The 13282-nt window shown below is 64.7% G+C and overlaps 5 protein-coding genes across 5 annotated transcripts in view; 3 read left to right on the forward strand and 2 right to left on the reverse strand.

The window, feature by feature from the left end:
- The window catches only part of PFL1_06332 (uncharacterized protein), a gene marked incomplete at both ends in the record, with an annotated part of 2241 nt that extends 1216 nt beyond the window's left edge, over positions 1 to 1025 (forward strand). Inside the window, 2 exons of the mRNA XM_007883873.1 lie at positions 115 to 774; positions 894 to 1025. Coding sequence (XP_007882064.1) covers positions 115 to 774; positions 894 to 1025 — 792 coding nt within the window. The remainder of the gene's footprint in view (positions 1 to 114; positions 775 to 893) is intronic.
- A 1697-nt stretch (positions 1026 to 2722) lies between these two features.
- On the forward strand, positions 2723 to 4799 carry PFL1_06333 (uncharacterized protein; the record flags this gene model as incomplete). Its single annotated transcript, XM_007883874.1, has 3 exons — positions 2723 to 2931; positions 3025 to 4577; positions 4681 to 4799. The coding sequence occupies 3 exons, from the start codon at positions 2723 to 2725 to the stop codon at positions 4797 to 4799; spliced, it is 1881 nt and encodes a 626-aa protein (XP_007882065.1).
- A 3213-nt stretch (positions 4800 to 8012) lies between these two features.
- Positions 8013 to 9059, reverse strand: PFL1_06334 (uncharacterized protein; the record flags this gene model as incomplete). Its single annotated transcript, XM_007883875.1, has 1 exon — positions 8013 to 9059. The coding sequence occupies one exon, from the start codon at positions 9057 to 9059 to the stop codon at positions 8013 to 8015; it is 1047 nt and encodes a 348-aa protein (XP_007882066.1).
- A 2538-nt stretch (positions 9060 to 11597) lies between these two features.
- On the forward strand, positions 11598 to 12514 carry PFL1_06335 (uncharacterized protein; the record flags this gene model as incomplete). The annotated part of the gene is made up of 5 exons (XM_007883876.1): positions 11598 to 11749; positions 11851 to 12015; positions 12111 to 12166; positions 12260 to 12328; positions 12438 to 12514. The coding sequence occupies 5 exons, from the start codon at positions 11598 to 11600 to the stop codon at positions 12512 to 12514; spliced, it is 519 nt and encodes a 172-aa protein (XP_007882067.1).
- Positions 12515 to 12900: 386 nt separating this feature from the next.
- PFL1_06336 (uncharacterized protein) overlaps positions 12901 to 13282 on the reverse strand; it is a gene marked incomplete at both ends in the record, with an annotated part of 3884 nt that continues 3502 nt past the window's right edge. The window contains one exon of the mRNA XM_007883877.1: positions 12901 to 13248. Within this exon, the coding sequence (XP_007882068.1) occupies positions 12901 to 13248 (348 nt within the window). The remainder of the gene's footprint in view (positions 13249 to 13282) is intronic.

The raw sequence follows: 13282 nt of genomic DNA on the forward strand, positions 1-13282 counted from the left end.
ACGGGGCGGTGGCGCCTCATCTTTTGGGCCACATCGGGCTACGGCGGCCTGACGGCGCTGGTGGGCTTCCTGCTGCTGCCCGAGACGTACGCGCCGCGCATCCTGCACTCGAAGCGCAACCGGCTGCGCAAGCAGACGGGCAACGCGGCGCTGCACACCGTCTTTGACGCCGACGGCGGCGAGGCGTGGTACACGCGCTTCGGGCACAACCTCGTCCGGCCGTTTATCCTGCTGACGACGCAGCCCATCATCCAGGTGTTTTCCGTCTTTATGATGATTCTGTACGGGTGCATGTACATCCTGCTCACCGTGTTTCCGCTGGTTTTCGAGGAGACGTACGGCGAGCGGCCGGGCGTGGCGTCGCTCAACTACATTTCGCTCGCCATCGGCTTCACGGTGGGCGGGCAGGTGGGCGGGCGCGTCGTCGACCGCGTCTACCGGCGGCTGCGCGACGGGCGGGGCGGCGGCGTGGGCCAGCCCGAGTACAAGCTGCCGCTGCTGATGGTGTCGTCGCTGCTGCTGCCCGTCGGGCTCGTCGTCTACGGCTGGACGGCCGAGCGGCGCGTGCACTGGATCGTGCCCAACCTGGGCGCCGTCGTGTTTAGCGCCGGGCTGATGGCGTCGTTTCTCGTGTCGCAGAGCTATCTGGTCGACGTGATGCCCCTCTACGCCGCCAGCGCCCTCGCCGCCGCCGTGTTTTTGCGCAGCCTGGGCGGGTTCGGCTTCCCGCTGTTTGCGCCCGTCATGTACGACAAGCTCGGCCAGGGTTGGGGGGTGAGTGCCGGTGCGCCGTGGGCGGGCGGGCGAGCGGACACAGAGAGACAGCGCGCGCTGACCGTGACCCCTCTGCTTTCTCTTTCTTCCTCGTCCTGGCCGCCCTGGCGACACGGCAGAACTCGGTGCTGGCGCTCATCTCTGCCATTGTGGGGATTCCGGCGCCGTGGCTGCTGTGGCGGTACGGGCCGTACCTGCGGTCCAAGAGCCAGTACGCGTCCAAGCAAAAGGCGGGCAACGCCCTGTCGTGAGCGGTCGGTCATCCAGCAGCAGCAGCAGTGGCGACGGGAGCGAGGGAGCGGCTTCTCTGTACGGACTGACTTTAGACTGCGGCCAATGGCCGTCGTAGAGCGGAATGAATGGAAATCGACACGGGTCATCGTGCTTTACGCCTTTGGAGACGGCAGAAAAGGGGCGGCGACGACGGAAAGATGGCGTGATGCTTCCTTTGCCTCGTCGTCCGTCCGGGAGAGGAGCGGGGCCGCGCTCGCACAAACCAGGCCAGGCCATCCGGGAGACCGAGGCCCACGTTGGCCCGCACGCCGGCAGCCGTTCAAAGCCGGAGGATGGCGCGCATCAAGGTGGGCTCTTGCTCGTGAAAGGCAGGCCGGCAGCAGGAAGACAGAGCGAGCCAGCGAGGCATAGGCGTGCGTGCTTTGCGTTGGAAGCATGAAGCGGGCGCGAGCAAGCAAAGCAAGCAAGGTGGGGCGGTCGGTCCGTATGAGCATCGCGAGGCCTTGCTTGTTGCCAGCGAGGCAGACGGCAGGCGCAGCAACCCGCGAGGCGGCCCCTTGCGCGGGGGAGGCCAGGGTGGATTTGAAATGCGGGGCAGACAGTCAGGGGGGACCCTGGCTGGCTGTCTTGGAGTCGAGCGTTTCCCCGCACTTTCGGCGTCTCCCAGGCGGCCTGCTTGCCTGCTGCTTTAGAGCTCCTCTTTGGAAGCCTGCAGCCGAGCAGGTTTCGCGCGCGCGAAGGGGCCAAGAAGGAAGGCGGGAAGGCGGGCGGGCAGGCAGGGCCGCTCAAAGTCAAGTCAAGCCGGTCAAGTCAGGAAGCGAGGATTTCAAATCGACGCGGGGCGCGGCTACGTGTGCGGGGAAACCAGGTCGCACAACCGAGAGGCAGCCCTGCCTACTTTGCCCTTCCCCGCAAATTGGCGGACGCCCCCCGCCTTTGCCTTCGCTGGCGGCACTGGGCAGCGCTGCAGCCAGCTGTGCGCGCGCAGCACACGCTTCTGTGGCCATGGGAACGGACGGCCGGCCGGCAGACAGGCAGAGCAACCTTGGCAGGCGAGACAGGGACCTGAACCCTCAGTGGCCCCCGCTTGCTTGTGCGACCACGCCTTCCTCGCTGCTGGCTGCCCTGTGCGCCTTTGCTCGCCGCCTGGTCCGCCACCCTCTGGCCTGCCTCTTGTCTCCCGGCCTGCCCTGTCAAGCCAGTCAGGCCTGGCCGAGCTGGGCGTGTCGCCGTCTCTCTAGCCTGCAGCTGCCTAGCCTGTGTGTCGGCGTGGCCCTACCTTGGCCGCCCGCCGCGCCTGCGCTTTCAGCGGCTCCTGACCGTCCCAGCCAGGTGTATGCAAAGTACGCTGCGCTGCCTGGTCTCCTGCGCCACGCTGCCCTGTGCTGGCCTGGCAGAGTGAGTGCCATGGGCTCGTGCCTCTGCTTGCTTTGTGCCCTGGTGCTGGCCCTTGGCCTTGGCCTGGCCCTGGCCCGCCTGGCCGCCCGTTTGCCCGCCCTCGCCCGTGGTACTAAAGGCCCGCCTCCTCCGTCCGCCCGCAAGCTGGCTTCTCCTCTCTTTTGCCACCATCCACCTCCCTCTTTCCCTGGTCCTCTCTCCCCCGTCAATCGCCCCATACCCACCGCCTCTTCTTTGACGATCCACTCCTGAAAACCACCCACTTTTCCCTCATCCCCCAGCGCATTCAGACCCACCCACACCTTCAACGCACACCATGGCTCGCGTCATTGTCGTCGGCGGAGGCCTCTCGGGCCTCAGCGCCGCCCACACCCTCTACGAGCGCGGCTCCAACGTCCTCGTCCTCGACAAGAACCCCTTTTTCGGCGGCAACTCGACAAAGGCCACGTCGGGCATCAACGGCGCCGGCACAAACGTCCAGGCCGAGCACAACGTTCCGGACTCGGCCAAGGTCTTTTTCGAAGAGTGAGTGCGGTCGTCGAGACGAGAGGCAGCGACGAACACCAGCTGACCCCCCGGAACGGCCTGCCTGTCCCTGCCCGCCACCTGGCCGCACAGCACCAAGAGGTCGGCGCGTGACCTCGCGCGCGACGACCTGATCAAGGTCCTCACGGGCAACTCGGCCAGCGCCATCCACTGGCTGCAGGACGCCTTTGAGCTGGACCTGTCCAAGGTGTCGCGCCTCGGCGGCCACTCGCAGCCCCGCACGCACCGCGGCGGCCAGCGCTTCCCCGGCATGGAAATCACCCAGGCCCTCATGGAGAAGCTCGAGGACCTCTCCGAGTCGGACCCGGAGCGCATCCAGATCCTGCGCAAGGCGCGCGTCGAGAAGCTCATCTACGAAAACGGCGAGGTGCAGGGCGTCGAGTACTCGTACCAGGGCCAGACGCACAAGGAGCTCGGCCCCGTCGTCCTCGCCACGGGCGGATACGCCGCCGACTTTGACGACGTCAACTCGCTCCTCAAAAAGTACCGCCCCGACATCATCCACCTGCCCACCACCAACGGCGACCACTGCACCGGCGACGGCCACAAGATGGTCGCCTCGCTCGGCGGCCGCCTCATCGACCTGGAAAAGGTCCAGGTCCACCCGACGGGCCTCGTCGACCCCAAGGACCCCGACGCCAAGGTCAAGTTCCTCGCCGCCGAGGCGCTGCGCGGCGTCGGCGGCCTGCTCCTCGACAACGAGGGCAACCGCTTCGCCGACGAGCTCGGCCACCGCGACTACGTCACCGGCCGCATGTGGGACAACGACAAGTTCCCCGTCCGCCTCATCCTCAACGAGCAGTCGTCCAAGGAGATCGAGTGGCACTGCAAGCACTACACCGGCCGCGGCCTCATGAAGCGCTTCGACAACGGCCGCGACCTCGCAAAGGAGATGAAGATCCCCGTCGAGAAGCTCGAGGCCACCTTCAAGGACTACGAGGCCATCGCCCGCGGCGACAAGAAGTGCCCCTGGGGAAAGAAGTTCTTCTCCAACGCCGACTTTAAGCTCGACCAGCCCTTTTACGTCGCCCTCATGACCCCCGTCCTGCACTACACCATGGGCGGCCTCGAGATCGACCCCAAGTCCCAGGTCATCGACACCCAGGGCAAGCCCATCCCCGGCCTCTTTGCCTGCGGCGAGCTCGCCGGCGGCGTCCACGGCGCCAACCGCCTCGGCGGATCCTCGCTCCTCGGATGCGTCGTCTTTGGCCGCGTCGCCGGCGACACCGCCTCGAGCTACCTCCTCCACCGCCTCGTCACCGGCAAGGCCGTCGCCCGCGCCGGTCAGATCGCCAACCACCTCGAGACCCGCGTCCGCGCAGACCCCAACAGCCACACCATCACCCTCGAGTTTGGCTTCTCCGGCGCCGGCGCCGCCGGCCAGCAGCAGCAGCAGCAGCAGCAGCTCACCTCGGCCACCCCCTCGCCCGTCGCCCAGGGCCAGGTCTCGGCACAGCAGGCTCAGACCTCGAGCGCCGCCCCCCAGAAGCAGGAGAAGCCCGCCGAACAGAAGGAGTACACCATGGACGAGGTCGCCAAACACAACACCAAGGACGACGTCTGGGTTGTCGTTGAGGGCAAGGTCTTGGATGTCACCAGCTTCCTGCCCGACCACCCCGGCGGAGGTGAGTTCCTCTCCCCTCGTCCCCTCCCTTCCCCGTGTCCTCCGCATCGCGATCGGCCCTTCTGACCTCACAAAACGCTCCTTTTGCCCTTCTGAACGTGCAGACAAAGCAATTCTCTTGTATGCTGGCCGTGACGCGACAGAGGAGTTCTTGATGCTTCATGATCCGAAGGTGCTCCACAAATACGCGTCACACACGATCATTGGTACGGTGAAGCAGTAGACAGCTCACCGGCGGTGTTCGGGGGACCAAGACGAGCATCGTGGGTCTTTCCGAGGCGACTTTTCGTGCCTTGTCGCGGCGTCTCGACTCAGTCAATCGTACGACGGCACAACGTGTCTCTTTCTCTTCGCAGCGCCGCTCGAGTGTGTGCTTCAAGCTTCGTGTTGATCAGTCTCCTCGACGGAGGCAGGACCAGGGGAATGAAATCAGGACGAGAGCCAGGAGAAACGGGTCGGGCGGGCTGCAGAGCCCGCGCGCGCTTCTTGTGCCTGGGCCCTCTTGTCCCTCTAAGCTTGACGTGCCCGCAGTGCAGCAGTGCAGCAATGCAACAGCGCAGCAGTAGTGCATCAGTGTGCATCAGTCTGCCTGATTGATGCCCCCAACTTTAACGAAGATGCCTACCCTGCCAAGAAAACAAAAAGACCTTGAAGTTGCAGATGTTGGCTGGGCCAGCTGTACAACTACTACTGCTACCCATGGCATCATGACCACTGGTGCTGATCAAGATACATTGGGGGTCTTGGATTACTGCAGGTGGCTGAGGATGGCATGTTGCTGCTTGGCCCTGAGGCGTGCTGCCCCCCTGCCTCAGAACTTGGGCCATCCTGCGGATGTCAGCCAAGGCATGGCCTGACACAATACCCTTGTGCTACAAGTCTTGGCTCTTTCTGGGAAAAGCAGGATTGGATCATCCTGCAGTCCTTGTGCTGATGCACCTGGCAAAGGAAGTGATCAAGGGCTGAGCCTTGGGCACAACTTTGCCTGGGTCTGCAAAGTCTTGATGCCAATCTTGTCTGTCCTTCCTGTATCACCTCCTCCAAGCGGATGCGCCCCTTGAGCTCGCCCCGTATTGGATGAATTGGGCCAAAAAATCTGAAAGCCCCCTCACAGTACCGACCCTGGTCCTCGCAGCCTTTGGGAAGGCACAGGGACATCATCTCAAGCTTGAGGACTGGTGCGACAAGCCAGCCCAGTTGGACAAGACATGATCAAGGGTGAAGGGGACCAGCCACCAGATGCACACAGTGCAGCTGGTGAAAGCGTACACATATGGGTGGGAAACCAATTCGGACAAGGTGGCCCAAGCGGTGCGGTGTCATAGCTAGTAGCAGGTGCATCTGGGATGTTTTGGGGCGTATGAGTGCTACGCTTCCCCCCAGAGTCTTCAGCTACGATTTGAGAAGCGGCCACCGTAAAGCTGCTACACATCAGAAGCATAGGTACTCCTGAGAACTTTTGAAGTGCAGCATGTCTACGCTTCAGGGCATCCAGAAGTGTAGATTTGCTACAATCCTGAAGCATAGAACACCAGTTGGTCTGAGGGCTGTAGGGGTCCTACGGTGCTGAGGTTCCTGAAGTGTAGGGCCCCTACACTTCTGGGGACTGCAGGAAGCCCTACACTTCTGATGTGTAGGGGCCCTACCCTGGCTGCTTCTAGGACCGTAGCCCAAGACTCTGGGGGGATGCGTAGCACCCTTACACCCCAGATGAACCCAGATGCACCTGCTGCTAGCTATGTGTCGGCATCTGTCTCGGCCGAGAAGCCACGCAGCGCAACAGACAGCAGCAGCTGGCGCCAGGGTGTGATCTAGCCCTGGGGCCCGGCTGCTGCTTCCCTTCTGAATCCCATCGTCTTGGTCATCGAGAGCCTTTGTGTCAGCGGGAGGTCGAAACAGGCACTCCACTCGCCCCACAAGCGTTCAAGAAGCACTTCACCGACAACACGATCAAGGGCCAGGAGGTACTGCGCCCGGCGGCCTTGATACTGTGGGCCGAGGCGGCGGAGCTCAAGGCTCAGAGAGATGCCTCCCGGACGATTGAGCCTCTCTGCAGCAGCCTCGAAGAGCGCGGCGAGCTTTCGACAGCCGGCCGCCTGTCCCCCAAGGCCGCCTTCCCCGGACTCCTGTGGCCAGGGGAGGAAGAGTTTGAAGAGGACGACATCGTCGGGGGGCGTCCCGGCGAAAGAGCCTTGTGATGTGTGCGTGCCCATTCTGGCCGTCGTCTGCCTCGCCCTCGAGATCAGCAGATCCGGGGGTCGAGACCAGCTGACGGGCCTTCGATACGGCCCTTTCGGAACCCACCATCCCCTCAAAGCCAGTCTCGGCCACACCAATCATCTCGAGCTGTCCAGACTGCGCGACCTCCATCTCGACGCCTTGCACGACGACAAGCCCGCGCCGGACCAAGTTGATGCCCTCGTCGACGCGTTCCAAGGGCTGCTGGCGGGAGTCAAGGCGACGATCCAAGCCTGGGGTTCCAACAGTCTCATCAAGTCGTGGCTGCCTACTACTCTGTCCGTGGCTCTCTCAAGCTGTGTCGAAAGGTGCGCTCGATCTCCGAGGAGTTTGCCCTACCGACGAGGGGCATCGACTTTGGCAGGGCGATCACCTTGGCCGACCTCTCTGCCTTCGCTTATAACGGCGGTGAGATTGGCGGCGGCCTCGGACCGCCGGATCACCGAGGCTCTGTCGAAGGCGACACCGGCGGCCCAGGTGCGAGCTCGAGCCGCGTCACGCTCGACAGCGGCGGTGGCGACGGCACTGGCAGCGCAGTCGCGACCTCGAGCCGTGTCACGCTCGACAGCGGCGGTGGCGGCGGGCCCAGCAGCGCATTCGGCACCAGCGGCGGCACCGGAAACGCCATCGCGGGCTCGAGCGGGGTCGGAGGCGCCGTCGCGAGCACGAGCAGAGTCGCATTGGACAGCGACGACGGCACGGCCCGCTCCCTTGCGGGCTCGAGTGGGGTCGCCTTTGCTCGCAATCTCAAGCATGGTTGAGCTCCTCTCACGAACGCCTCTCCAGCAACCGCTGCCAGCATTCTCTCGTGCTGATCACTCACCCGCATCATCATCGCCCCACGCCAGCCCTAGCCAATCCCCTTTGCTGCGCTACGCACTGCGCGAATGCCGGTGCCACGGAAATCGAGTCATCTGGGCTATCGGCGGGCGGCCTTGTTCTTTGCGGCTTTTGCAATCGATGATGAGTATGGCTTTCCATGTCGGGACGGGAAGGGACAGGGCCATGTCGTGGGCCAGAGAAAGACCGGAACGAGGGGGGCTCGGGAGAAGAACAGAAAGAGGACGGGAGGGGTGAACACGGCAGGACGCCCTGAGGGATGTTGGGCCAGTCTGACCACCACCCGGGACAGGCAAGGTGTGCTCTGGAAAGCACGAACAGGCAAGCCGAGCCGCATGTGCGACGGCGAGCTCGCAGCCTAGGCGGCGTAGGGCTTTGCGTAGCTCATGAGCGGGGGCTCGGCGGGGACGACGTCGGCGGTGGGGAACGAGGTGATGGTGTTGAGGCCGGCCTGGAAGGCGTCTGCGACGCTCGAGAAGGTGTCGTTGCTCAGTCCGGAGCCGTAGGGGTAGCTGTAGCAGGAGCGCTTGTCGATGGCGGCGCGCGAGATGGGCGCGCCGACGGCGAGGGACTTGTATCCGATCTCGAAGGCGGCCGAGTCGACGAGCATGCTGGCGTGGTCGGCGTAGTGGAAGGCGCCGCAGATGTCGCTGGCCTGGAGCGGGTAGAGGCTGGCGTTGTTGATGACCGACGTGGCGCCGGAGCCCGTCTCGGGCGTGACGACCTGGTCGGTGAGGGTGTAGATGGAGGCGGTGGGGACGACGGCGCTGCCCGCCGTGGCCTTGGAGAGGGTGTTGACAAAGTGGCTGCCCGTCGACTGCTGCCACTCGGCGGCGGGGCACCCGCCCTGGGTGATCTTGGCGCTGCTGCAGTAGAGGATGCCGTCGAGGGTGCCCTTGAAGTCGGCGGCGAGGGCAATGTACTCGGCCGTGACGCTGCGCGCCGCGACGGGCCAGAAGGTGAGGGCCCACTCGACGTTGAGGTTGCCCTGGCTGTGGGCCACGATGCCCACCTTGCCCGTCGACGACTGCGGAGCGAGGTACTGGATGCCGCGCGCCACGTACTCGGCAGAGATCTGGATATCGCCCTGGCTGCGGTCCGGCAGCGTGATGTAGCACACGTCAAAGCCCGGTCCGAGGGTGGGCAGCAGCGACGTCCAGGGCCCGTTGCCCCACGACTCGGGACCGGTGCTGCCCGTGCCGTGGACGAGGAAGACGATGCCTCCGGCCTTGCCCTGGATGCCGTTGGGGCAGTTGATGACGTTCTGTGCCGTCGCCGCCGAAACGGAAAAGGGCGCGTCGCTCGTCGGCGGCACCGCGGCGCGCTTGGCGAGGGGCGAAGGGGCCGCGAGGGCCAGCGGCGCAGCCACGAGGGCGAGCAGCAGGGAGCGGGGCGAGAAGATCATTGTGGGGTATGGAGGGGATGGGATGGGGGTCGCAAGGCTTTTGAGAGAGGAGAAAAGCACAGGAGGGGTGTGGAAATGATTGAGGATGGCGAGGAGAAGGCGATGATCAGGGCGATGCCGCGTCTACTTATGGACCTCTGTGGCGCAGCGCGGCGGTCATCGGAGGTCAGCATGTCTTTGGTGGACTGCGCTGCATCGTGCACGATCTCCGCGAAAGCTGGCCATCGATATCGTCAAAGGCAGGCCGGGCGCTCGAGGATGGCTGCTGCCACCGGCGGTGTTGGTGAAACGGCGGATCGACGCGTCGGATATACCCTTGCCTACCCCGCACCGCCGGGCCGCGCCCTCGCCCTCGACGACCTCGTGGCGCTCGGCAAGGAAGGAGGGGGGAAGAAGGTTCAATCGGTGCCTGCGGGGCGTTGATCGCTTGCACTGGATCTCACGACGGCGGTTGGGAAGATGCGAGCGGTTGATACGGGCGCTGCGGTGGGTGGTCACGGCGGGCGACGACGCCCAGATCGGCAGAGGAAGGACGGCCGCTGCGCGCGTCGTGCGTACCCGACCCTGACCCTCTGCTGCCTACCTGATCAGGCTTCGCAACTCCGCACCGATACCGTGGGTCAGGATGGACCGGTAGTTGGGATCGCCCGACCGGCTGCTTTCGGATACCGGTGCAACTGATGCCGGACGGCCCAAAGGGGGACAGGGGACGAGGATGGGCGGCAATCGGTACGGTTAGAGCGGGCGGCATTGGACATGTGTGCGTGTATGCGAAGTCGGCAAAGGATGTCTCCTCCCTGACAGGGCAGCCCACGTGGGTATACTCCGTCGCCGCTGCGGCGGGCAGTACAGTAGCGATGCGGATGGCAAACGCCCCCCTCCCCGCCCCGCCCCGCGCCGGGCTACGCTCGCGGAGGATAGAAGGGAGGAGTTTGGAAAGACGGCGAATCGCGCTCGCTCGGCTGCCTCATCATCTTCCCAGAATCGATGGGCTGATGTCGACAACGACGGCACAGCGCACAGACCTTCCGTCTCCTTGTCGTCGTCGTCGTCGTCGTCGTCGATAGTGCGCCCGTCCCTCGACCTGCACACCATGAGCCGAAAGAGGAAAGAGGGGGCCCCACAAACCCCAGGGCGGACGAGTCGCTGACCCGAGGCGCAGTCGCGCTTGCCGAAAAGGCCTTCCGACCATTGCGGGTCGGCGGCAGGGCAGCAAAGAGACCAAAACCTTTCGATCTCTTCTCCCTGATGGCGGTGTACCTCGCCGTCGATCCCTCTTACCGCCGCGTCCGTGCACCCAGGCAACGACAGCCGGTCCTTGATGTCGTGTGCGCGCGGCAACGCCATTCCATCCTTCCTCTTTTGACCATAGCAGCACCAACTCCGTCGACACCTCCCTCATCTTCGCTTGCGCCGTCTCGCATCGCCTTCGCCGCCATCGTCGGCGTCTCGCTCGCTCTGTCATTCATCGACGCTCTCCTCGCCTCGACGCCCAGCGCCGTCAATCTCGCCTTCTCTCTGGCTCTCGAACCTTCGGGCGAGGACGGAAGCAGACCGCTCCTCCATGGACTGCACGTCTGTCTTCGCACCCCTGCAGCCTGGTCAACGCGCTCCCTTGTTCCTTTCTCGCTCACGATGTTCTTTGTCCGCGCACGTTCCTTCCGCGGAGGACGCCTCAATGTGCTCATCCCCTCGCGCCCGGTCAATCGCCCAGCCTCGAGCGACCATACCCAGGCTACAGACCGATCGCCTCTCCAATCGCTACGTCGACGGTCCCCCCGTGTCTGAGTCTGCTCTGTCGACGTACCTAGCTGGCTTCCGTCGTTGCGCCTCGGCCACGAGGCCGCCTCACCTCGCCGCTCCCCTTTGACACCCGCTTGAAGACGTGCTTCCAGGGTCTGCAGATGGAGCACGCAGGCCGTTCCTTGACGCTCCAGGTGGAATCCTCGCATTGCGTCCGAAGTTGGGCAGGAACGAGGGCCGGGCGTCGTCCTTGTCCTTGTGAGGCGTCTCTGAAAACCCGAGAAAGGCCGGACGATTTGTGAAGATGTGACTGCAAAAGTGCTAGAACTCGTTGATCTCATCGCAACCATTACAACGGGCTCCTTTCCAACTATTCCCGCCTCGACGGCCGATCCGATCCGACGTTAAGACGGCCGCTGACTGTCGGCTTGCTTGGCATGGGCATTCTCAACGGGATCTTGGTCCTTTCGCAGGGGGCGAGGAAAGGCTTGTCGCATTCGGAGTATCTAGAGCAATCTAGCAACCAAGAATCCAGAGTCGAGTCCCATGGTCGCCGAGGAACGGCGAGCCAAAGGGCCGGTTGATGTCGAGCCCCGCCCTCGCACAGGCCAGCCTGCTCAGCCCGCCCAACCGCGTCCAGCCGACAGGTGGAGGCAGGTAAGCGCCCGCTTCCGCTCGACCACCACCACCACCTCGTCGCTCTCCCAACGCCAATCGCATCGCATCGCGCGCGCGCCCTACGACGACGACGACGACGACGACGACGACGGCCGCCGCCGCCCCTACCGCCCCGCAATGTCGCACGTCGTAGCGGTGCTCAAGTCGGCCTGGTCCTCGCTCAACCTCGAGCTCAAAAACGAGGGCAGCGTCGCACGAGACCACCTCGCCTCCGAACGCACCTTTCTCGCATGGCTCAGGACCAGCCTCAGCCTCGTCTCAATCGGCATGTCGGTATCCACTCGGTCCCAGCCGGCGCCGGTCAGCAGCCCCAGCTGAACTCCTCCTCTCCCTGCCCTCTGTGTCCTTCGCTCCCGGCCCCTCCCCACAGCGCCCTCACCCAGATCTTCCAGATCCCCTCGCTCGTCGGCCACAAGTCGCTCAGCCAGCGCGCACACCTCCTCCTCCTCCTCCAGCAGCAGCAGCAGAGCGGCGACTACCTCGAAGCAGACGATGCACTGCTCCCGCGCGAGGTCCACCGCGATCTAGCAAGGCTGTGAGTACCGAAGCGGCCGATGTCGACCCACGATGCAGGCGACGCGCTGATGCTCACGCGTCCTTCCCTCTGCCTACACCGTCAACGACGCACAGTGGCAAGCCGGTCGGCGGCGCCTTCATCATCCTCGGCACCATCGTCCTCCTCCTCGGTGAGACACGCGCGTCGTCTCGCCTCCGCCAGGCCTTGGCCGACATCGCGGCTGACACTCGCACCTTGCCCCTCCCCCCCCGTCTCGCTCCAGGCTGCCGCAGGTACTTTGTCGTACAGGGCCAGTTGACCAGGGGCAAGTTCCCGCCATCAAAGCTGTCCAGTGAGTTGAGCGTCGATCGTCTGGTCTCCTTTCGAGAAGACCCGCCACGCCGAACAGACGTGGCGTCCAAACCCGCTGACGCCCTCTGCCCATCGCCATCGATGAGCAGTCTCGATAACCGCGGGCCTGGCCGGCGCGCTCATCATCGCAGCCACATCGGTAGTCCTCGTCGGCGAGCGCACCTGAGACGCCGTCTCTGCCTGCCCCGTAATACCAGCCGAAACATTCTTGCGAAGCGTACGCTCCTCAGCTCTTGGGGCCATTCCAAGCTTGGCCGACGGTCGCCGAGCCAGCGCCGCTACGCTGCGATGCGGAAAAGTGAACCCGAGCTCTCAACATTACGGTCAGCCAGGCTGGATGCGAGACTGGGTGGTCAATATTGTGCGGACGGCCCGGCAATGGACCTTTGATTGAGTTACCGCCAATCGGGCTGGCGTAGTTTCCGAGAAATAACAAAAGGCAGTCACCGTTTATTGCTGCGTGCACGCATACGTTGACCTCTTGCGCCTCATCGATGAAAACGACAAGGGAGGGCAGGGGGCAGGCAGGGAGTGATCGCGTCGACGCTGGGCTCACTGCGACGGCGGTGCGGGCGACGGAGCGGACGCGTCGACGCGGGGGGTTGCGACGGGCGCGCGCGGGCTCTCGGGCTGCACGGCACCTCGGCCGTCGTCCTGTGCGGCCTCGAGGCTGGCCTTGACGGCGGCGGGCGTCGAGATCGACAAGGTCTCGCTGCCGACGGCGGGGGCTTCGGTCGATGGCGCAGCGGCGACGGTGGCGTCGGGGAGCTGTGTCGCCGACGCTGCGGTCGCCTTGGCGTCGGGGTCGACGCTGGCCTGCGGCTGCGGCTGCGGCAGGCCGAGTCCGATGGCCGATGCCGGTGGCGGGTTCCGCTCGCCATCCTCGAGCACCTTGAAGGCCTGTGCGGCGGCGCCGGTGGTGGGCCCGGGCGCC

The sequence above is a fragment of the Pseudozyma flocculosa genome (genome assembly GCF_000417875.1).
Source record: "Pseudozyma flocculosa PF-1 unplaced genomic scaffold scaffold00025, whole genome shotgun sequence".
NCBI lineage: Eukaryota > Fungi > Basidiomycota > Ustilaginomycetes > Ustilaginales > Ustilaginaceae > Pseudozyma > Pseudozyma flocculosa.